Below are 27807 nucleotides of genomic sequence, written 5' to 3' on the forward strand. Positions count from 1 at the left end.
ATATGAAGAAAATGGCTAGATTAAAAAAGGAACGAAAGAGCTGGCGAAAAATGTGGACAACAGAACAAACGTAACAGCTTCCGGTTTCCTTTAGAATTCGTGCGTGCTTGTGTGAGCGTTGAGTTTTAATTATTTCAAATGTCTGAAAAACGAAACAATGTGATGTTTATTAATAGTAGCTGATATACAACAACAAGTATTGCATCTGGCGTATTTTAGATCATAGGCTACTCATTTTGCTAGCCATTTACAGAGATTTACAGAGAGAAGTTATAACCTTGGTATCACCGGTCCAAATGGCTGTTTTCTGTCGTGCATTGCAGAAACCTTCATTTGCAGTTAAGGTAAGAACGTTGTCAACAAAGGTCGGCTACTAAATATCATATGCATTACCTTGGTTTGAGTAGGTAGGTCTTTCTAGTTTTCCGAACAAAATGTGTGATATATCAGTAAAAATACTACAATCTACTTTCAGTCAAGGAGGTGGCAACTGGCAAGCAACTATTTTGGAAGTAAATGCTGATCAGATGTCTTACTAATATCGTAATTTAAACGAAACGTGACTGTTGGCCATGAAATAATGTCTGCGTTTTATTATTTGTCTTGTAGCCAATGTGTAATTATACGGGTTTGTTGTTATATTGGGGTATGTCGTATATTTTTTTATGTGGTGTACAGCAATTATGAGTACCCTTGTCTTTTTTTATTTATTTCAGAATTTGCCAGAGGCCACACAGTTGCCCTGGATCGTGTCTCTACGCTGCAAATTCACCAAACCACGCATTCCTCCAGAGGTGTGAGGATGAACCAATTCACATTATTGTGTTTGCTGCTTGTGAAAGTTATTTAAATGAAAAGCTTTATATCTTACGTACGTTTCTGTGTGTCTTGTGCAAAAAAATGTTTGTTAGCCTACCTGTTGTGCTAAACCATCGCGAGAATCAAGTCGTGATTAGCAAATAAATATGTATGTGGATCTGTGGGTCAAAAGTGTGGATAGGTAGCAGTCTTCATCTGTGCATTCAGGTGTTTGAGGAACGGTCCAAAGAGCACGAGAAATATGGCGGTGACCCCGAGCAACCTCACAAGCTGCATCTTGTCACAAGGGTGAAGACCGTGATTCGCCGACCCTACTGGGAGAAAAAGATTGTGCACGACCTTGGCCTGGGAAAGGTACCAGTTATTCAGTTTTATGTTCTTTAATAAAATATTATGCCTATGCTGCTATATAGGTGACATTTAATCTGTTTTGTCTGTGACTGTTCTGTGTATGTCTTTCCAGGCCCACCAAGCTTGTGTACATAAGAATATCCCTTCGGTCAATAACAAACTGAAAGTCATAAAACACCTTGTAAAGTAAGTTTTCATTTTTTGACCATTTAAAAGTACAATATAGGAGAGCATATTCCTCAGCTACATTGTGTGCTCACTACAGGTTAATGCACAAATATGTCCTGTGTCTGATGGCTGGATTTGCATTGGAATTTGGCAAATATTTGGCTTTGGTACATTGGTGTCTAAGCCATGATGTAAACCTAGGCTCTCAGCTTCTACCCAGTGTGGTATGTGCTGGTCCACTTTGCTGTTTTACTCCTACAGTATATTTAGAATATTGTAGTTCTCTTTGAATGCTGAATAACATTAATACTGTGCACCTTGACGAGGTCATCGGCCTGGTAGCTGGCCAGCGGTGTAGCACAATGTTTTGGGAACTGGGCTTGCAAATTTAAGGCTATAGGTTTGATTCCCAGGTGGGTCACTGCTGTTCTACTCATGAACAATGAACCAAACCTAAATTTCTTCAGCAAGATATCCAGCTGTATAAGCGGATTGTATGTAAACAATGTGATCTGTGCAGGTGGCACAGAGAATCTAAATGCCCAAAATCCAAACGGTGCACTAATAGATACATTTCAGTCAGCCCTGTTGAAATCATTGGTCAGAGCGCTGCATCATTCTGCTGGGTTTTTATTGGGTATCGTAAAGCCCTGGTTTTAATGCCTGCCTGAGACCAGGCTTGTACTCGCGGTGTTAGTGCTGTGTGCTCAAAGTGCTGCCTGAGACCAGGCTTGTACTCGCGGTGTTAGTGCTGCCTGCTCAAAGTGCTGCCTGTTTGCAGGATCCAGCCCCTGAAGCTGCCCCAAGGCCTTCCGGCTGAAGAGGACATGGCCGACACGCTGCTGACCAGCAGAGGAGAGCTGGTGGTCAGAAAGCGACTCAAACCCCTGGAGCCGAAGGCCATCGAGCCTTAGGCCAAAGTGTCATGCTGGCTATCCTGTAAAATAATTAAATCTTTCTATTGCTATGCCTTGTGAGGACTTTTATTCTGAAATGTGCCATGCTACAGGCACACAAAGAACATTTGGTGATGTTGTACTTAGACATAGAAGTTTTTTTTGTTGAAAGAATCATAATGCACATTTGGGTATTACGTAAGCCCAGAATGACTCTGCAAATGTTTTGCATAGCTAAGCTGTTACTGGTGTAGCCACATGTTTTCACAAGAGACAGATATACCAGGGAGTCCGTTTATTTTAAGATAAAGCACACATTTCCAGAAAAACCTCAAAACCTGTGCTACCATCTTAAGCAATGAGACAAAACGAGGAGGAGGAGGTTCACAGAATGACACAGTTAGTCCCTCATAGGCAGCTGAAGGATCACTCCACCCACCCACCACCCCAAAATAAAGAGGCGATCATTAATGTTAGTGCCACTGCTGTAAAAAAAAAAGAAAATTAAACATTTTAAAAGCAAAAGATGAATACACATCAGAAAGATTTTAACATTCAGATAAAAATCTAATTTCATCAAAATGTACTGTTACAGGCACAAGTCCAAGAGGGGGATATTGCCTAGTCATTGGGCTTGATGTTGCTGCATCAAACCACCTTTTTAATTTTGATCTGGGGTGTTCAGTCTTATCTGAAATGGGCTGGTGTTTTTGTTTAAGCCCAGCACTAAGACACCTGATTCTGCTTATCAAGGTCTTGACGAATTAACTGATCGTTTTCAGTCGAGTCAGGTGTTGTAGTCCTGGGCTGAAATAGAAGCCTGCACCCACACCGGGCCCTTTTCGGATGAGACCACACACCCCTGATTTGCCGCATGCTGCAGTGTGTTTATAGCTCAGACAGAACCAGTCTCCAGGTTAGTGTACAAACATGCTTGGTAAATTGTGATATTCAGAATCACAGAATACACCCAGTTACTGATACCTGCATTTAAGATGGTTCACTACAGGCAAATTCAGTACCAAATAAAACAATATTTTTCAATTAATTATTTCAACAAAAAAAAAAGTCAAACAAAAATGTTATTCAGCAACTAATAAATTATTGAGCCATCTGATAGGCTGAGGAAAATGAGGATGCCTTAAATGAGAAGGACGAGCTGTGATTTAGTTGGTTTGGAACTGCTGGTCTGTAACCAAGGACTGAAAAGGAAGTCCTGAGAGAGAGACAGGAAGTGGGCAGTGTCCTCTAATCATCGTCAGAGTCCGAGTCGTACCCTTTTCCCCTGATGGTCTTCTTGTCCACCTTGGTGAACTTTGACCCCGACTTCTGACCAATTGTGGGAGGCTCCAACAGGTTGCCACTAGAACAAAAATATAAAGAAGGTTCTGGAAGGTGGATTCGTGGTAGTCAAATTCAGCTCACCACAGACGCGAACTATCAGAGAAAGTTCTGTTCACTGAAGTGCTTTCAGTCTAAAGCTGTGTTCCAGCTCTCTTTAGTCTTTTTTTGTATTAGTCCATTCTTATGTTACTCTGCTAAGGATTCATTTTCACATTCAAATATAGCAGTGGTTCTCAACTCGGGCCAGAAAGGGCCGGGGTGGGTGCAGGCTTTTGTTCCAACCAAGCAGTTACACACCTGATTCTACTAATCAAGGTCCTTAGTAAAGACTCCAAAGGTTGATTAGTAGAATCAGGTGTGTAACTGCTTGGTTGGAACAAAAGCCTGCACCCACACCGGCCCTTTCTGTCCCGAGTTGAGAACCACTGAAATACAGCATCAATCTATTCAACATCAGCTGGACTGAACCCAGTCACTTCTCTTCTACACTCAAATTTACCTCACATCTCATACCTGGAACCCTGTGTGTGCACACAAAGTAAACCCCGCTGCATTAACGACCTGGTGACCAGAAACTTGATAAAAAAAATAAAAAAAACACATTCTGTGAACAGAAAAAAAACACCCAAAACCCAAAAGGCACGCGCGCATCACGCGGTGTCACCCTCCCCCGCGCACGGATCGGAGCGGCGCGGGTACCTGTAGGTGATGATGTCAGCGCAGCCCAGCCGCCACTCCAGGACCTCGGTGGGGAACTCGTCCGTGTTGCCCAGGTCGCCGAAGCCCACCACGTAGTCCTTGGTCTTGCCGTCCTTCACCAGCGCCATGGTGGGGATGACCTTGATGTGCAGTCTCTCCGTCAGGAAGGGCGCCTTCTCCACGTTCAGCTTGATGAACTTGGTCTCCAGGTGCTTCTTGGCCAGCGCAGTCAGGTGCTTGTCAAGAACTTTGCAACTTTTATTGTTTTTTTTTTTGTTTTTGTTTGGGAGAGGGAACAAAGGAGTAAACGTTACCCTCGGTAATGATCAACTGCATTTATTCAGCACGTTACATCTCAGGTTTCCCATAATGAAAGCGGGGAACACACGGCAGCCATTTTGTACCAGAAAGATCACCAGCTAAGGTTGAGAAGACAGGAATTATAGAGCCAATAAACTGGGAATGAATACATCGTCACACTGAGATGCTCTCTCCAGGGAGTTGGGGCCCTGGTTCAGTGGTTCAGACAGGCTGCACCTACCACAGCACAGTGTCCCCATCACCAGCCCCCATCTCCAGGGACTCATGAACCTGGAGGCCAGAACTGGAAAGATTTTTAGACCTCCTCACCTGAACGTTGAGTCCCTGTAGAAATGGCAAACCACGTTCTTGCTTTCTTTCACCTCGGAGAAAAAGTCTTTCTCGCTGGGGATCTCCCTGTATTCACCATGTCCCTTTGAGAGCCACTCCTGCAGCGACACAAGGCAGAAACGACGGCGAGTAAGACGCTACTACTGTATTCCTGCTTTATAGGGCCATACTGATGGGAGTTGTAGTGAAATAAAGAAGAGTGTGGGAGAGGACTGTTTTAACCAGCACATCTGCAACTGTCCTTTAATATCCTTTCAAAATGGATGAAAACACATTGATGAAAATTAATGTGTTTTTGCTTGCTTGCATTTTGATTGATGTGAAGGGTCAAAAGTTTATTGGAAAATGGGAGTGGATTTGTAGTTCTGGGCCACAAAACACAAATGCTCTTCCAGCGAGGAGCTCTGGGTGGACTTCAGACTCCATCACTGTGGGCACCGAAATGGAGAATCTGATCATGTCATCTTTTGGAACCACATGGATGCGTGTCTGACTGCACTGTGAGTTAAACATTGTTCAGAAGAACATTACATGGCTGCAACAGCAGAGCTATTCCACAAGATGAACTTAAGTTGCACTTGACACTAGTCGATGCTGTATTGGTGGATAAACTGCATCTATACATAGTGCAAAGGGGATAGCTATCACTCCACAGCAACTCCTGCTCCCTGGAGTAGTGCTTGGGGGATGGAGGATGGGACATAACTACAGGGCAATTAAAAATACACATATTTAGACAGGGAAAGTGACATGCAAAACTACAAATCTACTCCCATTTTCCAAGAAACTTTTGACCCTTCACATCAATCAAAATGCAAGCAAGCAAAAACAAATTAATTTTCATCAATGTGTTTTCATCCATCTTGAAAGGATATTAAAGGACAGTTGCAGATGTGCTGGTTAAAACAGTCCTCTCCCACACTCTTCTTTATTTCACCACAACTCCCATCAGCATGACTTTGAGCACCCTGTGCTTTCTAAGCAATATGTCTACCATCTTGGCAATCACAGGCATCGACTGCAGGGTCCCTTTAAGGTCAGCTATCCATGTTCTCAACCCCAATTTCTAATTACTCATAAAGCAACCACACTACCCACCACATTAAGAAACCTTATAGATATCAATCCACAGTCCTCTTTAACTTTATGAAAGGGAAATTAAAACAAGCAACCAAAGTCAACTAAATTCCTCTGGGTCTGGACAGGACACCCAACATCGGACAGAGCTGGGAGAGGATCCAGGGAACAGGGGGCCTGAGTAGGCTGGCATGCCCAACGGGGCTCCCTGGCGTTAAGCCCACCTGCTTCTGTTTCTGTGCTTTCTTCAGTGCCTCCAGCCTCCTCTCCTTCAGCTTCTCCAGATCGTCCTCATCCATCTTCTCCAGCTTCCCCAGCTCCGCGTCCAGCTGCTCCTCCACCAGCCGCGCCGACTGCAGCACCTGCTGCTCCAGCACCTTCGCCACTATATCCATTGACTGACCCGCCATTTCCGCTTACTGAGATTGCTGGAGCGCAACAACGAGTAAAACACACCGGACGTTAGGCAACTCGGATAGATATGTTCGGTCTGTGGACCATCTCCTAAAACAATACGCAATACGTTTAAATTTAATCCACATAAGTACAACTGCTGCCATTATCTTATGGAGTGTCTAACTACAACATTTACACAGCCTTCTCAGAGAGTGTTGCTGGGTGACGTTAGCCGGTTATATCTGAAATGTTTGTGTTAACGTTCTGGCCAGTTAGCTAGCTACACGCAGTTCAATTGAAAGATCACCAGCTAGCCAACAAGTGTAACTCATCACAAAAATTACCACAGGGAAATCTGGACACTTCCTAAGGTTATCCCAACTTGAGCGCTAGGACAATTTACACGTATAAGTTAACAAACAACTTGGATATGCGAGCTAACGTTAGCTAGCAGTGACCATGGTAACCGCGCACTGCACCCCATCCGACCGAGGTTGGCTATTGTTAGCCGCCTAAACCGAGGACGTTGGAAAGCCATTTTAACAAGCAATCTACGCGTGTCGTGTCAATACATAGATCTACAACAAACAAATAAGTAACCAGTGATGATGGTTCACTCGTTACTGCTGTCTAATTTGAACGAGTGCTGTAACTAGTTAGCCGCTAGCCAGCTAACAAAGGAATAACGAGTTGTTACTGTATCATGCTAAATTTAGCTAGCCACATATGCTAGCTAGCTCACGAATATTACCAAACAAACCCAACTCAAACGTTCGCTTGCAAGCAAACTAAATTTAACAACGTGTACATAAGTACACTAGTAGATAATGTCTGTTCTTTATAAATATACATTATTCAAACCCTTTGGCCTACGAATAATTCGCCAAACTTACCCACCTCTATATTGGTTTGCGAAAGAAAGAATAACCGCCCCGCTTGCGTTAAGATAATTTTCGGAAACGTCATCCATATGCGACAAAGACAATAAACTTCCTCTAGATCCTTTTCTTTTTTTCTCTTATTAAAAAAAAAAATTATTGCTGACATTTACGTTACAAAAGCACAAATAAAACATGTACAGGCATGTAATGAAAATTGAGCCACGGGGAATGACAGAAAAATAAAAGACAGAATCAAATCAAATGAAATTGAGTATAAATATTCAAGGTTTTAACAGCTTTTAAGTTATCAGAGGACTGAAATGTGAATGTATAGCTGAAACTCCTTTAACATATTTCAAACAGTGGTTTCTCATGAGATAATTTATGTTGTACATGTGGGAATTTAGCAAATATAATGATTAGATTTAACAAGAAGAAATAATTTGATTTATTTCTATCATACTCTCGGATTCCGAATAGTACACCTGTCTAACAATTCGCGAGTTAGAAGGCATGTAAAATTCTGAAAGAAGTATCCCTGACCTTATTTGTAATGAATAACTTATGGGGAATGAGCCAAACTTTTTCCCCAAAAATACTGTACAGTCACATATGGAATTGAAACAATATTTGCTTGAAATGGTGCACGTATAGGTTTTCTTGAGTTTGGAAAAACATATCTTTCCTACAGGTGAGTCGAGAGGATTTAGACAAGGTATGCAAGATGAAGAACTGTCCCAGAAAAAAGCTGCAACACCTGATGAAACAGCACCAAAAGCAATGGAATAGGAAGGGGGGTGGGGGGTTGGGGGGGTGTCAGTAGGGGTAGGGGGTGTCAGGGGGTTGTCAAACCAACTCCTCAAAAATTGTGACTTTTGTTTACACAGCATGTCTCTGTTGTTCCTGTTTACCAGGATTTTGTCAATGTTGTAGTTAGATTATAAAATAAAGTCTCCATAATATAGTGGGTTTGATTTTTTTAATAGGAAATGTAATAATGCATTCTAGACTCTGTACCAAAAAACACCCTGGAGAATAACGGTATTTCTGGAAAATGTCAATACAGGGGGAAAAAAAATATATATCGATGTGTTTAGCCTATTGTGTGTGCGTGTGTCCTAAATCGTTAAACCGTTTCATCGTTAATTATCATGGCTTTAAGAATGATTAGACTGACCTAGAATAAAGCCAGCGTGAGGTCATCATTTTGCGCGCCCACATTGGATTCGCACGCAGTTGGGGAAACGCATGCGCTTTTTGGTTTTGCAACCATATGTGAGCAACAGCGGTAAGCAGGCGAGGACCTGGAACATTTCAATACTGATTCCAGCAATCAAGGATAATGGGAAAGAAACAGAAAAACAAGGGCGAAGACAGGTATACGACATCTTAAACCAGAACAAATCCATGTCAGGTGGTGTAAACTAAGTAGTGATTTTTTGGAATAGGGAATACAAAATGTAGCTAGCTGATCATAAGTTTAGGTGTCTCTGGTTGGGCCTGTTTCTCTAAGCTAGCTAGCTGACTGTCCAATTTAGCATAAAGCCTGTTATCTGTATTTACATGCGGATATGCATTTAGCCTTGTAAACCAACTTGCTAGCTGCATGTTGTGGCGATAACATCGGTTAGCGGTCTAGCTTTATTCCAACATGTCTCAGACGTTTTGTCAATGGCGAACTTGTTTTCGGTGTTATATGTAACTTATAAGAGAAACGTACATTCTCAGACGCGTTCGATTTCCTGGTTTCAGATTTCAGTGTTGGCTCACTTATTTTGTAACGTTTTTTTGTTATGAGGTTGGCATGGACTTAAATGAGTCCGCTAGCTTGTCATCTTTTTAAGACGCATATCACATTGAGTGCTTACGGTTGGGATTTACGTTGTAGAGATGGACCGCTGCTTAGCTAGCTATCCATCCAGAATGCCGGGGTACCCCAGCACCTCCCGCCAGGTTTGCAACATCATCCCTTTTTATTATGCAGCCGTTCTACCCCCATTGTCTCCAGCATCGTGCGATTACGTGTGCGGCCGTGTGGTTGGGCGTCAGCCGTTCGTTTCTAGTTGACTCCATTACCGGTCCGAAGTGCTTTTACTCTGCTTCTTGTCAAAATTCATAGCGAAAGGTGTTGAGCGGGCATCTTCATTAAACATGACGGTCATAGACGTTTTCCTAGAGGTACAGCTGAGCACTCGGGTAACGATCTAGATCGGTGGAGGAGTCAGGTTTGCTGGTTTAATCCAGAAATATCTCGATGATATAACAAAGTTTCGATGAGCGCAGTGTTGCGCAGTTGCTCTCTTACAAAACCAAAAAGAGAGTGATCGGTTGTTTCATTGTTTTGCCGGAGATGTATGAACCCAGTCAAATCGGCCGTCTGAAAACGAGCCCTCGGGACATTGTTTCTTTGTTTAGAAGCCGCATTTTAAGAGCACCAATTCTATTTTTAACCACCGTTACTTCACGGATGCAAATGTGAGAGTTGTTTGGCCTTGTAGGTTAATTACCGTATTACAGTTTGATCCAGTTCGTTATGACACTCACCGTGAGGCCCGTTTGGAAAACCTCGGCTGAGAGGTCACGGCGTTCTGTGGCGTACTGTGCTTTAACTGAACGCACATGCGCTGTATGTGTAGACTGTGGGTGCGCGCGCGCTGTTTTTGGCTCTGTGATCCAGCACATACGACGATGAACGTATGGTTCAAGTGGAGATTGCCAGTTTTAATTTGCGGGTATTTAAATCCATGTCGGGTGAATCGTGTAGGAATTACGGCCTGGGTCTAACGAGCCAGAACAACAAAAAATTGTGACACTGTCCATATACGGACTGCACTGTGTATACATACACAAATACCAGTACCCTAACAGTGTCGATGAATTTCACAATTGTTAGCTAAGGTGCGTTTTGATCACACAAGTAGGTGTGTGCGAAGCTTTGATTCAGTTGGAGATAATGGTGTAAATGCGTGGGACTAAACTCATGCCGTCAGATCCTTTCCAACTTGATTAAAAAAAAAAAAAAAAAGTCTGTTGTAAAATGTACGGTAGTTAGCGCTCAGTATTTCCACTGGGCTTGTCATGTAGAACTTCCACACTTCTCTGTGATGTAGCCCTGTTGAGTGAGACCAGCCAGTCGTTTGTGCTGAGGCGAGCAGTTTTTTGTGCTGACCTGAACCCCCGAGTGATGCCAGCGGGACGTAAAGCACGCGGGACGGACACAGCCGCTGGCGGGCTCTTTCAAGGGTGCTGCTCACCAGCGGGGCCCCTTCATTTTTCTGCCTGCTGGGAAGCACGCGCTCTCTCACCACACTCTTCCTGGAGAAGGCTCGTCTGGTCTCTCCGCATTCTCATTCTGCTCCCCGAGCTGAGAATGTAAGTCAGGTTTATGTTTCTGGACGGCATGTCTGCGTGGACAGTTGCTTTTATATTGTCGGATATATTGCAGGGTATATTTAATATTGAGAACATGCCCTCTGTATTTCACATCAGCAGAGATGTTTTTGGGTGTTTGTGAGGACAGCTGGACAGGTGCAGGGCCCACTGCCCTAAACTTGCTCTGTCGTGTGTCTGCTTGCCTGTGCTGCGTGAGCGACATGCTAGCAGTGCTGTGTTGTTTACACAGAGGAAGCAGCTGCTATTGGTCTCACTGTCTAATGCTGAGGTCTCTTGGGGGGGGGGGGGGGGAGGAGTAACATTCACACCTGAATTGTGAAAGTTACTCGCCTCCTGTCCTTTGATCCTTTCTGACACGTGGTGATCACACTGAACTGCTCGCACTGCCTGCAGCTATGCCTCTGAAACATGGATATGAGTACTATTATTATTATTATTTTGGTTAAGTGAAAGGTGGTTCTGGTGGTATGTGTTTGACTTGGATTTTTAAATCTCGCTCTTTCTCCCCTCGCACTGTCTGAGACTGAGTGTTGAAAGCTTTAGCGACTAGCTGCTAAAACAGAAATCTTTGCAATCGCTGGCAACGCCTAGGCAACTTTATCATATAACACAGTGCCGCATGCAGGCCAGACTCTCCCACTGCTGCACATGACAGCGGACAGGAAGCGAGATAGTGTGAGGGATTGGCTGCTGCACGCCAGTTGAAATAAGGGTCTGTTTCTGGGAACGTTCTGTACCTCTTCTTGCTTATTTAAACGTCAAGTACAGTAATTATCATGAGCAGTAGTCATGACTTTCACCGTTTCCTGTCAGGTTGAGAAGCTGCTCTGAATTTTGAGTTTAAGTGTGAGGGATTGGCTGCTGCATGCCAGTTGAAATAAGGTTCTGTTTTTGGGAACGTTCTGTACCTCTTCTTGCTTATTTAAACGTCAAGAACAGTAATTATCATGAGCAGTAGTCATGACTTTCACCGTTTCCTGTCAGGTTGAGAAGCTGCTCTGAATTTTGAGTTTAAAAGCCCGGGTCTAATGACAGGAAGCGCAGTGATAAGGTGGACCGTCGGTGAGCGCTTTGTGAAAACGTGCGCGCGGGTTTGGGTTGTGTCTCCACAGCTCCAAAGATGACGGCATCGACATCGACGCCCTCGCCGCAGAGATCGAGGGGGCCGGGGCGCCCAAGGAACAGGCCAAGGGGCGGGCCAAGAAGAAGAAAGGCGGGAAGAAGGAGGAGTTTGAGTACGTAGCCCCCCCCCCCCCAATTTGCCAAAGCATGTACAGTTCAGTAATATTGCGCGTAAGAATGTCTCTCACTCAACCACCCGCCTCTTCTTTTACAGCGAAGAGGACATTTTGAAAGAGCTGGAGGAACTCTCTATAGATGCCGATGGAGCCAAACCCAGTAAAGAGCCAGCTGCGGGCAAGGTCAGTCCTTCGGAGATGTGCTTGAGCCCCAAAGATCCATTCTGCTTCACGTACCGGCTTTCGCACATCCAGAGACGGCAAAATCCCACCTCTCCAAATCCACCGCTGTGTCACACTGATCGCATCGCAATTTACTCCTCATACCACCATATCCCAACGATTTCAACCTCACTTTTACTCCTCATACCACCGTATCCCAACGATTTCAACCTCACTTTTACTCATCATACCGCTGAAATCCAACAATCATCTGAACCCTGCTTTAAGCATAAGATTGCTCGTTCACACATTTTATCACATGTATCTAGACGTGGTTTCACGAGAGTCTCGTCGTATTTGTCACCGTGGAGACGGGGATTGATGAACCTACTGCATCAAGCAAGAGGCCACCAGAAGGCCTGCCCTCATTCTCTAAAGACCATGTTAATAATGGAGCCCAGAATCAGCCAATAAAATGACAAGGAGAGTTTGTGTGCATTTGCAATACCAGTCCTATCGTCTGAATGTTCACTTTTTCCTTCTCTCCATTTTCAGAAACCGGATGCCACAGAGGAGGCGGAGCCAGAGCCTAGCTCCGCCCCAACAAAGGCGGAGAAGAAAAAGATGCGCAAGGGAAAGAAGGGAAGCTTCGAGGATGAGGATGGTGAGGACGGGCGGAGTCTCGGGGAGGCGGAGAACGACGGCGGCCAGAGGGACAAGGCCAAAACCGCCGCCGCGGCCTCGGACTCCGACGAAGACGGCTCCAAGCCCAGGAGGAAGAACAAAGCGGGAAAGAAGGGGAACAGGAAACAGCTGTCTGATTCTGAGGAAGAGGAGGAGGATGAGCGCGGGGGCACGGACAAGGCCGGGGTGGGGGAGGACTCGGACGATGACTCCGCCCAACTGCCGTCAAAGGCCCGTGGCCACGGCAACCAGAAAGGTAAAGGGAGGGCGGACAGCGGGGGAGAGGACGAGGGAGCTGAGGAAGACGAGGGCAATTTTAAGATGAAGACGGCGGCGCAGAAGAAGGCGGAGAAGAAGGAACGCGATCGCAAGAAGAAGGAGGAGGAACGAGCCAAGCTGCGGAAACAGAAGGAGAAGGAGAAGGAGAAGGAGAAAGAGGAGGAGACGGAGAAGGTCACGGAGGCCAAGCCCAAGAAGGAAGCTGCCAAGAAGGAGCCGGAGGCTGCCCCTCCCGCCGTAGCAACAGTTGCCGAGGACCAGGAAGGAGCCGAAGCCCAAGGGGATGGTGAGCTAAGCGGGGGGGTATCTGTGTGTGATCTATCCCAGATCATTTCACAAATGATCTGGGATAGATGATGATCCAGTACCAGTGAAAACAGCTGGTGAGCTATGTGATGTTAATGGTTCAGGTGACACACGCACACACATGTGCACACACACGCGCACACACACACACACACACACACGCGCACTGAGTGGTACGGCAGTGTCTCACACACACACACACATTCTTGCGGTTTCAGAGGAGATGGAGGGAGACAAGAAGAAGAAGGACAAGAAGAAGAAGAAGGGAGAGAAGGAGGAGAAGGAGAAGGAGAAGAAGAAGGGCCCGAGCAAGGCGGCGGTGAAGGCCATGCAGGAGGCGCTGGCCCGGCTGAAGGAGGAGGAGGAGCGAGCCAAGCAGGAGGAGGAGGCCAGGATAAAACGCCTGGAGGAGCAGGAGGCTCTCAGGCTGGAGCAGGTACTACACACACACACTCACACACACACACGCAAACACACGCACGCACACACACACGCACTCACACAGACACGCACACACACACGCACACATACATACACATACACACACACACACACACGCACACACTCACGCACACACTCACTCACACACACACACACAGGCACACACACACACACACACACACACACACAGACACACACACGCACACACACACACACACACACACACACACACACACACACACACACACACAGACACAGACACGCACACGCACATGCACACACACACGCACACACATGCAGATACACACACTCACACATGCGGACGCGCATACACACACACACACACACACACACACACACACATACATTTGCTACTGCTATAAGAATATACTTTGTTAAGGCGTTTCCTTAAATGTTCACTCTTGTGAAAATGTGTGTCGGTTGAATATGCTACACCCTGCTAACTCCATGCCTTGCTGTGGCAGGAGCGTCTGGAGCAAGAGAAGAAGGAGAAGAAGAAACAGAAGGAGAAAGAGAGGAAGGAGAGGTTAAAGAAGGAGGGGAAACTGCTGACCAAGGCGCAGAAGGACGCCCGAGCGAGGGCTGAGGCCACCCTCAAACTGCTGCAGGCGCAGGGTGGGTGGGGCGGGGCTGGGCGGGGCTGAGCGGGGTGGGGTGGGGGTGAACAGGGTGAGGTGGGGCAGGTGGGGGTGAAACTGAAGGCCTGACGTTTGGTCCTGTGCTGTCACCCTGCAGGTGTGGAAGTGCCATCCAAAGATTCCGTGCCAAAGAAGAAGCCGGTTTATTCGGACAGGAGGAAAAAGAAACCAACCACAGCGCAGACGCCAGAAGGTAAAGCTCTGCCCCCTCACGCTGTGGGCCACACGGTGTGTGTGTGTGTGTGTGTGTGTGTGTGTGTGTGTGTGTGTGTGTGTGTGTCTGCGTGCGTGCGTGCGTGTGTGTGTGTGTGTGTGCGCTGCATGCGTGAGTGTGTGTGTGTGTGCGCGCATGCATGCATGTGTGTGTGTGTGTGTGTGTGTGTTGTGTGTCTGCGTGCGTGCGTGTGTGTGTGTGTGTGTGCGCACGCATGTGTGTGTGTGTGTCTGCGTGCGTGTATGTGTGCGTGTGTCTGCGTGCGTGTGTGCGTGCGTGTGTGTGTGCGTGTGTCTGCGTGCGTGCTTCTCTCCGCTTCTCCTCAGCCCTGTCTGTTCCTCTCCCAGAAGCGTTGGAGGTGACATCGCCCACGTCTGATGTGCCAGAGCCCATCTCCAGCGAGGTGGAGGTGGAGGTGAAGACCCCCGAGCAGGAGCCAGGTACACCTGTCACCCCCCCCCCCCAGAGAAATGTATTAAACCATAACTAATGTGCTCTTATTCATGTGCATTTTAAATAGATTTTAAAGAATCATTAATAATGGTTAACTCTTTATAATGCCTGCTCCTGCAGAGAAGAACATTCTAGGCTTTTTTTTTCATACGACCCAAAGCTGCTTTGTCCTGTTCCTCCCTTCAGAGAAGGAAGAGAAGGCAGTGGCTGCTGATGCTGTGGAAGACTGGGAGGCCATAGCCAGCGATGAGGAGAAGGGTAACAAAGCAAAAACCCCAAATTGTACACGCCGACCGCTCAACCAAGTAGTGATATGAAACTGCCAGAAAAGAAGTATCGCACCTGATAAAATAAAAAATTTGTGTATTCGTTATGAACACGATTATCTTCTGCCAGTTAAACTGGAGGTGGATTAGATGGACAGATTGGGTAATTTGACGGGGATGTCATGACCCACTTTCCTAGTAGCGGTAGATTAGGGACTAGGTCTAGAATAGCAGGTTAACGTTCAGTTGTGTTTCTCCACGGACTGCAGAGATGAAGAAAGTGCACATTGAGGTGAAGGAGACACCTCATGAGGAAGAGGAGGAGGAGGCCAGTGATGACGATGAGGACGAAGAGGACGAAGGGGAGGAGGAAGATGACGAGGACGAGGAGGACGAAGAGAGCGCGGTGGAGGAAGAGGAAGCACCAGCACCAGCACCAGCACCAGCACCGCCACGCAGCAGGAGGAAGAGCGGGAGGGAGCAGACCTCAGACTCCAGCAGCGAGAGCGACTCAGACGACGGCCGCAGCAAAGAGGAGAGACTGTACGACAGAGCCAAGAGACGCATAGAGGTACACACACACACACACACACACACACACACACACACACGCTGTACGACAGAGCCAAGAGACGCATAGAGGTACACACACACACACACACACACACGCGCTGTACGACAGAGCCAAGAGACGCATAGAGGTGCGCACGCACGCACGCACGCACACACACACACACACGCTGTACGACAGAGCCAAGAGACGCATAGAGGTACACACACGCACACACACACACTCACACACACACTGACCCCCCTCCCTGCTGTCCCTGGTAGAAACGGCGGCAGGAGAACATGAGGAACATAAACCAGGATAAGCTGCGGTCCCCGGTGGTGTGTGTGCTGGGCCACGTCGACACCGGGAAGACCAAGATCCTGGACAAGGTAGAGCCCCGCCCTCTCGCCCGCCCCGCCCTCGGCGCTGCCGTCCGGGCTCCGCTTACCCCCCTCCCCTCTCCTGTGCCCCCCAGCTGAGGCACACGCACGTTCAGGACGGGGAAGCGGGGGGCATCACGCAGCAGATCGGGGCCACCAACGTCCCCCTCGAAACCATCGTTGAGCAGACCAAGATGGTGAAGAACGTGAGTACCCCACAACCTCACCCCTCTGTACCCCGCAGTACCCCACACCCTAAATCCTCTGTACCCACACCTGACCCTCTGTACACACCACACACCCCACCCCTCCTGTACCCCAGATACCCACCACACCCTAAATCCTCTGTACCCCAGAACCTGACCCCTCTGTACCCCACAACCTCACCCCACTGTACCCTACCCACACCCTAAACCCTCTGTACCCCAAACCTGACCCTCTGTACCCACACAAATACCTCTGTACCCCAAACCTACCCTCTGTACCCCTCACCTCACCCTGTACCACACTCACCCTGTACCCCACAACCTCACCCCTCTGTACCCCACACCCTAAATCCTCTGTACCCCAGAACCTGACCCCACTGTACCCCACACCCTAACTCCTCTGTACCCCAGAACCTGACCCCTCTGTATCCCACACCCTAAATCCTCTGTACCCCAGAACCTGACCCCTCTGTACCCCACACACTGACCTCTCTGTACCCCACAACCTCACCCCACTGTACCCCGCAACCTCACCCCTCTGTGCCCCACACCCTAAATCCTCTGTACCCCACACACTGACCTCTCTGTACCCCACAACCTCACCCCACTGTACCCCACAACCTAACCCCTCTGTACCCCAGAACCTGACCCCTCTCTCTGTGTCAGTGTTTGACGTGTGTGTGTCTCTGCAGTTTGACAGGGAGAACATTAAGATTCCAGGAATGCTGATTATTGACACGCCAGGACACGAGTCCTTCAGGTGAGCAGACACTCTGAGCTGGAGAGAGGAGGGCCACGTGTGTGTGTGCGTGTGTGCGGTGTGTAGTGTGTGTATATCTGTGCGTATGTAGTGTGTGTGTGGGTGTGTGTGTGTAGTGTGTGTGTATGTAGTGTGTGTGCGGGTGTGTACATCTGTGTATATCTGTGCGTATGTAGTGTGTGTGCGGTGTGTAGTGTGTGTGTGTGCGTATGTAGTGTGTGTGTGTGTGTAGTGTGTGTGTATCTGTGCGTATGTAGTGTGTGTGCGGGTGTGTGTGTGGGTGTGTGTGTGTGTGTAGTGTGTGTATATCTGTGCGTATGTAGTGTGTGTGTGTGTGTGTGTAGTGTGTGTATATCTGTGCTATGTATTGTGTGGTGTGTGGTGGTGTGTCTGTGCGTTGTGTGTGTGTGTGGTGTGTGCGGTTGTAGTGTGTGGTGTAGTGTGTGTATGTTGTGCTGGTGTAGTGTGTGTGTGTGGGTGTGTGTGTAGTGTGTGTGTAGTGTGTGTGTGTGTTGTGTTGTAGTGTGTGTGTGGTGTGTGTGTGTGTGGTGTGTTTATGTGTGTGTGTAGTGTGTGTGGGGTGTGTGTGTGTGTGTGGGTGTGTTGTGTGTGTGTGTGTAGGTGTGTGTGTGTAGTGTGTGTATATCTGTGCATGTGTAGTGTGTGTGTGGGTGTGTGTGTGTGTGTGTATCTGTGCATATGTAGTGTGTGTGTGGGTGTGTGTGTATGTGGGTGTGTTGTAGTGTGTGTGTTGTGTATGTAGTGTGTGGGTGTGGTGGTGTGTGGTGTGTGTGTGTAGTGTGTGTATGTAGTGTGTGTGTGGGTGTGTGTGTGTGTGTGTGTGTGTGTGTAGTGTGTGTGTATCTGTGCGTATGTAGTGTGTGTGTGGGTGTGTGTGTGTAGTGTGTGTGTGGGTGTGTGTGTGTAGTGTGTGTTATTGTGTGGTGGTTGTGTGTGTTGCTATGTAGTGTGTGTGTGGTGTGTGTGTGTGTGTGTGTGTGTGTGTGTGTGTGTGTGTGTGTGTGGGTGTGTGTGTGTGTGTGTGTGTAGTGTGTGTGTGTAGTGTGTAGTGTGTGGTGTGTAGTGTGTGTATATCTGTGCGTATGTAGTGTGTGTGTGGGTGTGTGTGTGTAGTGTGTGTGTAGTGTGTGTGTGTAGTGTGTACGCGTGTGTGGTGTGTAGTGTGTGTATATCTGTGCGTATGTAGTGTGTGTGTGGGTGTGTGTGTGTAGTGTGTGTATATCTGTGCGTATGTAGTGTGTGTGTAGTGTGTGTGCGCGTGTGTAACCTCCCTCCCTCCGCAGTAACCTGAGGAATCGGGGCAGCTCGCTGTGTGACATCGCCATCCTGGTGGTGGACATCATGCACGGGCTGGAGCCGCAGACCCTGGAGTCCATTAACCTGCTGAAGGAGAAGAAGTGCCCCTTCATCGTGGCCCTGAACAAGGTGAGGGTCCCCTGCATCCCGCTCTGTCATTAAATGGGTCCAGACTCAACTCCCAGTTAGGGTACTAAAGTTATACCCTTGAGCGAGGAACTCTGGCTGAATTTCTTTCATTTGCCTGCATATTTACATATGGCTGCGTTTGGAAAACATGAGCTGTGTCGAACAAGGGCGTCTGCTTCAACGCCTAAATGCAATTGATCCTGACAAAAGATGACATTACATTACAGGCATTTAGCAGACGCTCTTATCCAGAGCGACTTACACAACGTTGTACTTACCATTTACAATGCATCCATTTATACAGCTGGATATATACTTAAGAAATGCAGGTTAAGTATCTTGCTCCACGGTACAACGGCAGTGTCCTACCCAGGAATTGAACCTATGACCTTTCGGTTACAAGCCCAGTTCCTTATCCACTATACTACACTGCCGCCCCCTAACCCCCCCCCTTTAGGTCGACCGCCTGTACGACTGGAAGAAGAGTCCGGAAACGGACGTGGCGGCCACGCTGAAGAAGCAGAAGAAGAACACCAAAGACGAGTTCGACGAGAGGACCAAGGCGGTCATCCTGGAGTTCGCCCAGCAGGTCAGCGATGGCGGCCACGCCTACAAAAAGGGGGCGGGGTTAACTGTCCCTCGGCGCAGAAGGGGGAGGGGCTGAATCAGACATCGATTCCGCGTAGTTTAATCTCCATCCGCCCCGCTCTGACGTTAGCCAGTGTTAGCGCTGTGTGAGACTACAAATCCCAGCAGGCAGCTTTCAGCTCGGGTCTGTCCTGTTTCCTGTTTGCTGGCAATCGCACAGCATCACCAAGGACCTTTAAAATGAGTCATACTGAACAGCCGCTTTCAACCAGAGCGATGACATCACTGCAGAACATCAGTGTGTGACAGCACAGAGGCCCATTAAGAGTACTGTTAACCTGACACGCAGCAATTTGTATTTTAACCACAGGAAGTACCACCAGACAGATAACCTATTTACACTGTAAAGGGCTGTGACTATAACCAGTATCCAAAAGGAAATCCAGAGAGAGACGGGGGAGAGCTGGAGAGGGGGGTGGGGGGGGGGGGGGGGGGGGGGGTGTAGTCTAAAGAGCTGGGTCCTCAGTCTGTAGGAGGCGACGGGGCCCATATTAATGGACTCCAGCAGACAGACGCCCTTGTCTCATTGGACGAGGCTGCCGTTGTGCCTCGAGGGCCCGGCGTAAACGCCGCTACTTGGCGCCAGCTGAACAAGCACCTGTGAGAAGGGCCGACGCGGGCGGCTTGATTAATAAACTGCCACTGCCATGGCAACCGAACGCCGGCGCCATGGAAACGCAGCGGCGGGCCAGCGAAGCGCGTTGGCGGAGCTGGTGACCGCGACTGTGACCGTGACCGTGTCCCCCGCAGGGCCTGAACGCCGCGCTCTTCTTCGAGAACAAGGACCCGCGCACCTTCGTCTCCCTGGTGCCCACGTCCGCCCACTCGGGCGACGGCATGGGCAACCTGATCGCCCTGCTGGTGGAGCTGACCCAGACCATGCTGGCGCGGCGGCTGGCGCACTGCGACGAGCTGCGGGCGCAGGTCATGGAGGTGAGTGGGCGGGGCCTGACTGCGGGCGGGGCCTGACTGCGGGGCGGGGCCGGCCCTGGGGGTCCGGTTCCCAAAACGCTTCAGCCTCCTTCAGACCCTCCTTATGGGAGGAAGTGAATTATTATTTTAGTCTTTTGAATATTTACCTCTCTGCTCATTTACCTCTCAGCTGTGTGAGGGTCCCCCAGGAGCGTCGAGTATAAACTGTAAAACCCTAACCCCCCCCCCAACTCACCCCTCCCCCCCCAGGTTAAGGCGCTACCGGGCATGGGCACCACCATAGACGTCATCCTGATCAACGGGTGTCTGCGGGAGGGGGAGACCATCATCGTCCCGGGCGTGGAGGGCCCCATCGTCACCCAGATCAGGGGCCTCCTGCTGCCCCCGCCACTCAAGGAGCTGCGCGTCAAGGTAACGGGGTTAGGGGGCGGGGCTTCGCATCCTCGGGAAGCGGTTGGGTTGTGACGCGTTTCAAACGGACTGAAGAGCCTGATATTCTGATTTTAACGTCAGTTGGAGACCTGTGTCCTACCCTCTGACATGCTGACCAATCGGTGAAAGCCTTAGACGAACGCGCGGCGGCTATCGTCATTTCTCATTGGTCGGCTCGGCCCGGAGGTGCGAAGGTCAATTGCGAATCGCGAAAACCCTAACGAGCCTCTCTCTGCTGTGGTTGCTATGGTGACAGAATCAGTACGAGAAGCACAAGGAGGTCTCCACGGCGCAGGGGGTGAAGATCCTGGGGAAGGACCTGGAGAAGACGCTGGCGGGGCTCCCCCTGCTGGTGGCACACAAGGAGGACGAGATCCCGGTGCTGCGGGTATGAGCAGCCCGTCCTTTCTGAGCCACGCCCTCCTCCACCCGAGCGAGATCAGTCTCCCCTCTCTCTGACCCCCTTCTCCCTGCCCTCCCTCTCTCTCTCTCCCGCTCCCCCCCCCCACCCACAAGTCCTTTTCCTCATTTCCTCCATTTGTAACTCCCAAGCCAGCGAAGGCAGTTTGTAATCCTGTGGGCTGTCTCAGCATGCCAGCTGACTGAACCTGTTCAGCTCTAATTCCCTCTCTCTCTCCCTCTCTCCTTCTCTCCCCTCTCTCTGCCCCCCCCCCTCCTCCCCCCCTCCCCCCCTCCCCCCCACCCCCCCCCCCCCCCCCCCCCCCCCACAGGACGAGCTGGTGCGCGAGCTGAAGCAGACGCTGAGCTCCATAAAGCTGGAGGAGAAGGGTGTGTATGTGCAGGCCTCCACCCTCGGCTCCCTCGAAGCCCTGCTGGAGTTCCTCCGCACTTCCAAAGTGCCAGTGAGTGCTTCTGCCCCACAACGCACCTCCCAAACTGCCCCTGCACGCAGGAACGCGGCGTTTGGGAGGCGTGTTACCCCCTCGACTACCACACGCATCACAGAGCTAACTACTCCCATCACACAGCTAACTACCTCCTCTACTACCACACGCATCACACAGCTAACTACCTCCTCTACTACCACACGCATCACACAGCTAACTACCTCCTCTACTACCACACACATCACAGAGCTAACTACCCCTCTACTACCACACGCATCACACAGCTAACTACCCCCTCTACTACCCAACGGACCGCTCACATAGAGCTAACATACGCAACTACCTCTACTACCACACGCATCACAGAGCTAACTACCCCCTCTACTACCACACGCATCACACAGCTAACTACCTCCTCTACTACCACACGCATCACACAGCTAACTACCCCCTCTACTACCACACGCATCACACAGCTAACTACCTCCTCTACTACCACACGCATCACAGAGCTAACTACCTCCTCTACTACCACACGCATCACACAGCTAACTACCTCCTCTACTACCACACGCATCACAGAGCTAACTACCTCCTCTACTACCACACGCATCACACAGCTAACTACCTCCTCTACTACCACACGCATCACAGAGCTAACTACCCCCTCTACTACCACACGCATCACAAGCTAACTACCCCTCTACTACCACACGCATCACAAGCTAACTACCCCCTCTACTACCACACGCATCACACAGCTAACTACCCCTCTCACTACCACACGCATCACACAGCTAACTACCTCCTCTACTACCACACGCATCACACAGCTAACTACCCCTCTACTACCACACGCATCACACAGCTAACTACCTCCTCTACTACCAACGCATCACAGAGCTAACTACCCCCTCTACTACCACACGCATCACAGAGCTAACTACCCCTCTACTACCACACGCATCACACAGCTAACTACCTCCTCTACTACCACACGCATCACAAGCTAACTACCTCCTCTACTACCACACGCATCACAGAGCTAACTACCCCTCTACTACCACACGCATCACACAGCTAACTACCTCCTCTACTACCACACGCATCACAAGCTAACTACCCTCTACTACCACACGCATCACAGAGCTAACTACCCCCTCTACTACCACACGCATCACACAGCTAACTACCTCCTCTACTACCACACGCATCACAGAGCTAACTACCCCCTCTACTACCACACGCATCACAGAGCTAACTACCCCCTCTACTACCACACGCATCACAGCAGCTAACTACCCCTCTACTACCACACGCATCACACAGCTAACTACCCCTCTACTACCACACGCATCACAAGCTAACTACCTCCTCTACTACCACACGCATCACACAGCTAACTACCTCCTCTACTACCACACGCTATCACAAGCTAACTACCTCCTCTACTACCACACGCATCACACAGCTAACTACCTCCTCTACTACCACACGCATCACACAGCTAACTACCTCCTCTACTACCACACGCATCACAGAGCTAACTACCTCCTCTACTACCACACGCATCACACAGCTAACTACCTCCTCTACTACCACACGCATCACACAGCTAACTACCTCCTCTACTACCACACGCATCACACAGCTAACTACCCCTTTAATTACCCCACGCATCACACAGCTAACTACCCCCTCTACTACCACACGCATCACAGAGCTAACTACCTCCTCTACTACCACACGCATCACACAGCTAACTACCTCCTCTACTACCACACACATCACACAGCTAACTACCCCCTCTACTACCACATGCATCACACAGCTAACTACCTCCTCTACTACCACACACATCACACAGCTAACTACCTCCTCTACTACCACACGCATCACAGAGCTAACTACCTCCTCTACTACCACACGCATCACACAGCTAACTACCTCCTCTACTACCACACGCATCACACAGCTAACTACCCCCTCTACTACCACACGCATCACAGAGCTAACTACCTCCTCTACTACCGCACGCATCACACAGCTAACTACCCCCTCTACTACCACACGCATCACACAGCTAACTACCCCCTCTACTACCACACGCATCACAGAGCTAACTACCCCCTCTACTACCACACGCATCACACAGCTAACTACCTCCTCTACTACCACACGCATCACACAGCTAACTACCTCCTCTACTACCACACGCATCACACAGCTAACTACCTCCTCTACTACCACACGCATCACACAGCTAACTACCCCCTCTACTACCACACGCATCACAGAGCTAACTACCCCCTCTACTACCACACGCAGCACACAGCTAACTACCTCCTCTACCACACGCATCACACAGCTAACTACCTCCTCTACTACCACACGCATCACAGAGCTAACTACCCCTTTAATTACCCCACGCATCAGAGCTAACTACCTCCTCAACTACCACACGCAGCACACAGCTAACTACCCCCTTAATTACCCCATGCAGCACAGAGCTAACTACCTCCTCAATTAACCACACAGCACAGAGCTAACTACTGTATCCCATGCAGCACAGAGCTAAATAACCAAACAAGATCCCAGTCACAAAAGTGCGTGTCTCCAAGAGCAGAAAAAAGGGTCATGTTTTCAGTGATCTCAGGCTGAGAGGGCGAGAGAGGGTGAGAGAGAGAAAGTGTGCTTGTGAGTGAGCGAGTGTGCTGTACTGCGTTGTCATCTCCTCTGTGTGTCTCGTTGCAGTACGCCGGCATTAATATTGGCCCCGTACACAAGAAGGATGTGATGAAGGCGTCGGCCATGCTGGAGCATGACCCTCAGTAAGTCCCGCCCCCTGTCAGCCCGAGGGGCGTGTCATTGCCTTGCACCTGCAGGGAACGCTCTCAAATCATACCAGCGACTGCCCTTATCCAGCGACTGCCCTTATCCAGCGACTGCCCTAATCCAGCGACTGCCCTAATCCAGCGACTGCCCTAATCCAGCGACTGCCCTTATCCAGCGACTGCCCTTATCCAGCGACTGTCTTTATCCAGCGACTGCCCTCATCCGGCGACTGCCCTTATCCAGCGACTTCCTTTATCTAGCGACTGCCCTCATCCAGCGACTGCCCTTATCCAGCGACTGCCTTAATCCAGCGACTGTCTTCATCCAGCGACTGCCCTCATCCAGCGACTGCCCTTATCCAGCGACTTCCTTTATCCAGCGACTGCCCTTATCCAGCGACTGCCCTTATCCAGCGACTGCCTTAATCCAGCGACTGTCTTCATCCAGCGACTGCCCTTATCCAGCGACTGTCTTCATCCAGCGACTGCCCTCATCCAGCGACTGCCCTTATCCAGCGACTGCCCTTATCCAGCGACTGCCTTTATCCAGCGACTGCCCTCATCCAGCGACTGCCCTTATCCAGCGACTGCCCTTATCCAGCGACTGTCTTCATCCAGCGACTGCCCTTACCCAGCGACTGCCCTTATCCAGCGACTGCCTTTATCCAGCGACTGCCCTTATCCAGCGACTGCCCTTATCCAGCGACTGTCTTCATCCAGCGACTGCCCTTACCCAGCGACTGCCCTTATCCAGCGACTGTCTTCATCCAGTGACTGCCCTAATCCAGCGACTGCCCTAATCCAGCGACTGCCCTTATCCAGCGACTGCCCTTATCCAGCGACTGCCCTTATCCAGCCGATTTATTCCCCACCTGATGCCAGTGTGTTCAGTTAACCATGCATCCACCTGTGTAGAGCGAGAAATCTCCTCCCTTTGTCCATCTCTCATCTCTCTCTTCCATCACTGTCCACTTACTCTCCTTCTGTCCACCTCTTCCTTCATCACCCCTCTCTCCATCTCTCCTGCCTCTCCTTCTCACCCTTGCATTTTTTCTTCCCTCTGCTCCGCAGGTATGCGGTGATCCTGGCCTTCGACGTGAAGGTGGAGCGGGATTCTCAGGAGATGGCCGACAGCCTGGGCGTGCGAATCTTCAGTGCCGAGATCATCTACCACCTGTTCGATGCCTTCACCAAGTACAGGGAGGACTACAAGAAGCAGAAACAGGAAGAGTTCAAGTATGACGCTGGGCGTGCCCATGGGGGGTGGGGGGGGTGGGGGTTCTGCCTGGTAGCTCCACTGACGTGGGCGATGTATCACACGTTCTCAGCAACTCCTTGATTTGATGGAACATGGTCTCCACCTGTTGGCCAGTTCATAATGCATCACTCTTACATTATCTGGTCACACCTGCTCTGACAGCCAGTGTGGCCGAGTCCTGGTCGAAAAGAGCATGCTGTTAATGGCAGATGACTGTGATTACTGCACATAAAACTCCAGGGAGACCAGCCGAAGGGAGATGCCCACCTTTCCTAGGGAGAAACTGAAATCACTGTGATTAGAGCTGCACATGTCTAATCACATGGGGACAACTACAGAGTTTCACTGGCCCCATGCGAGCTGACACTCTCCCCTCTCCTCTCCCCCCTCTCCCCCTCAGACACATCGCCGTGTTCCCTTGCAAACTCCGGATCCTTCCGCAGTTCATCTTTAACTCCCGGGACCCCATCGTCATGGGCGTGATCGTGGAGGCCGGCGTGCTGAGACAGGGCACCCTGCTCTGCGTGCCCAGCAAAGGGGTGAGTGTGCGCCCTCCCTGTGTTGGGTGAGAGGTTTGGGATTCACTGTCCTCCCTGTGTTGGGTAAGAGGCTCAGGTGTTCAGTCACGCTGAGTTGGTTAAGAGGCTTGAGTGGTCAGTCCTGCTGTGTTGGGTAAGAGGCTCCAGTGTTCAGTCCCGCTGTGTTGGGTAAGAGGCTCCAGTGTTCAGTCCCGCTGTGTTGGGTTAGAGGCTCTGTGTTCACTGTCCTGCCTGTTTCGGGTAAAGGGCTCGGTGTTCACTGTCCCGCTGTGTTGGGTTAGAGGCTTGCTGTTCACTGTCCCGTCTGTGTTCTCTCAGTTCGTGGACATCGGCATCATCACCAGTATTGAGATAAACCACAAGGCCGTGGACAGCGCCAAGAAGGGGCAGGAGATCTGCGTGAAGATCGAGCCCATCCCCGGCGAGTCGCCCAAAATGTTCGGTCGACACTTCGAGGCCACCGACATCATCGTCAGCAAGGTGAGGTTACCCGCGGTTACCTGGGGGAGGGGGGGGCTCGCACTGCAATCAGTTTTATTTTAGGGGCGCTTGTACCGTGAACTAATTTAAAAAAATAAATAATGGACCCCTGAAGTCTGACTGGGGCTCTTGTGCTGGGCGAGGTTTAGAGCAGACAAGCTGTAATGTGCAAATGTGATTTTTGTTGTTTTGTTTAGATCACGCGAGCGTCCATCGACGCGCTGAAGAACTGGTTCCGAGACGAGATGCAGAAATCTGACTGGCAGCTCATCATGGAGCTGAAGAAGACCTTCGAGATCATCTGAGCAGAACAGCAGGAGCACACACACCGAGTATTCCACAAGAAAGATCAGCTCACTCCTTACAACACACACACGCACACACACACACACCTCTGCATGTACGCTCTTTCTGGGGTGCAGGGCCTGCCCCCCTCGCCCCCCCTTCGCCCCTGAGGGGGGGGTGGGGGGTATGAGTGCGGTCTTTAATGGAAAAGTAAATGTTTTCTGTGAGAAACCAAACTATTTCCACTGGTTTGTCAGTGACAGTTTTTCAACATTTACACACTATTCCAACGTGCCTGTTAATTCTGTTCACCACTCCCCCCCACAGCTACCTGCCCCACCCCCGCCCCCCTCACCCCCAGTCTCCCGAGTGCACCTGGCAGGGGAGGCGATGGTCATTTAGTGTCCGGGGAGGGGGGGGGAGCTCACACCTGCCACAGTATGAGTTGTTACCTCGTCTCTGTTTTTCTTTTGGGATGCAGTTTTATGGTTCGGATATTCCCCCCCCCCTTCTAATCTGACTCCTCGGTCACCATCCTTGAAATGGGCACATTCCCTCCCACTTCCTGTTCTGATCAGTGCCTAGAGACACTTTTATTGTCAAAAGATTTAACTGAAACATTATCTCTCCCTCCCACCCCCCCACCACCACCACCACCACTACCGCCACCAAGTGTGAACTGTGATGGGAGAAGGGAAATAAAGATATGGCCTATTTATAGAAACTCCTGTCTTCTGCCTTTTGTTGTTTGTACAGGTGAATGGCGATACTGAGGACTGATTGTAATTATAAAATGAAAATAAAAAGTGGCAGCAAAGTCAAAAAAAA

The 27807-nt window shown here is 49.7% G+C and overlaps 3 protein-coding genes across 7 annotated transcripts; 2 read left to right on the plus strand and 1 right to left on the minus strand.

Annotated features, from left to right (window-relative positions):
• Positions 1 to 51: 51 nt before the first annotated feature.
• On the plus strand, positions 52 to 3314 carry mrpl30 (mitochondrial ribosomal protein L30). Its single transcript, XM_064310986.1, has 5 exons — positions 52 to 344; positions 717 to 794; positions 1027 to 1173; positions 1283 to 1356; positions 2120 to 3314. Exons 1-5 carry the CDS (start codon positions 297 to 299, stop codon positions 2250 to 2252), a joined length of 480 nt encoding a protein of 159 aa, XP_064167056.1. The 5' UTR covers positions 52 to 296; the 3' UTR covers positions 2253 to 3314.
• On the minus strand, positions 2515 to 9951 carry txndc9 (thioredoxin domain containing 9). 3 transcript variants are annotated; one of them, XM_064310984.1, is made up of 5 exons: positions 9827 to 9951; positions 6230 to 6433; positions 4908 to 5026; positions 4278 to 4532; positions 2515 to 3597 (listed from the first exon to the last, which is right to left on the minus strand). In XM_064310984.1, exons 2-5 carry the CDS (start codon positions 6413 to 6415, stop codon positions 3483 to 3485), a joined length of 675 nt encoding a protein of 224 aa, XP_064167054.1. In that variant the 5' UTR covers positions 6416 to 6433; positions 9827 to 9951; the 3' UTR covers positions 2515 to 3482. The 3 variants fall into 3 exon arrangements, with proteins under 3 accessions (XP_064167054.1, XP_064167053.1, XP_064167055.1); XM_064310983.1 differs by lacking the exon at positions 9827 to 9951 and adding an exon at positions 7299 to 7418; XM_064310985.1 differs by lacking the exon at positions 9827 to 9951 and adding an exon at positions 7295 to 7379.
• On the plus strand, positions 8499 to 27807 carry eif5b (eukaryotic translation initiation factor 5B). 3 transcript variants are annotated; one of them, XM_064310966.1, is made up of 24 exons: positions 8499 to 8659; positions 11788 to 11910; positions 12012 to 12096; positions 12631 to 13324; positions 13563 to 13780; positions 14271 to 14421; positions 14542 to 14637; positions 15006 to 15098; positions 15298 to 15369; positions 15647 to 15948; positions 16212 to 16319; positions 16406 to 16516; positions 17209 to 17276; positions 18581 to 18722; positions 19180 to 19311; positions 20121 to 20303; positions 20553 to 20714; positions 20992 to 21123; positions 21467 to 21598; positions 24338 to 24414; positions 25489 to 25653; positions 26076 to 26214; positions 26533 to 26694; positions 26892 to 27807. In XM_064310966.1, the coding sequence occupies exons 1-24, from the start codon at positions 8625 to 8627 to the stop codon at positions 26997 to 26999; spliced, it is 3690 nt and encodes a 1229-aa protein (XP_064167036.1). In that variant the 5' UTR covers positions 8499 to 8624; the 3' UTR covers positions 27000 to 27807. The 3 variants fall into 3 exon arrangements, 2 of the variants coding, with proteins under 2 accessions (XP_064167036.1, XP_064167037.1); XM_064310967.1 differs by having other exon boundaries at positions 15009 to 15098; XR_010325833.1 differs by lacking the exons at positions 26076 to 26214; positions 26533 to 26694; positions 26892 to 27807 and having other exon boundaries at positions 21467 to 21524; positions 25489 to 25639.

This window comes from Anguilla rostrata, chromosome 15 (genome assembly GCF_018555375.3).
Source record: "Anguilla rostrata isolate EN2019 chromosome 15, ASM1855537v3, whole genome shotgun sequence".
Lineage (NCBI taxonomy): Eukaryota > Metazoa > Chordata > Actinopteri > Anguilliformes > Anguillidae > Anguilla > Anguilla rostrata.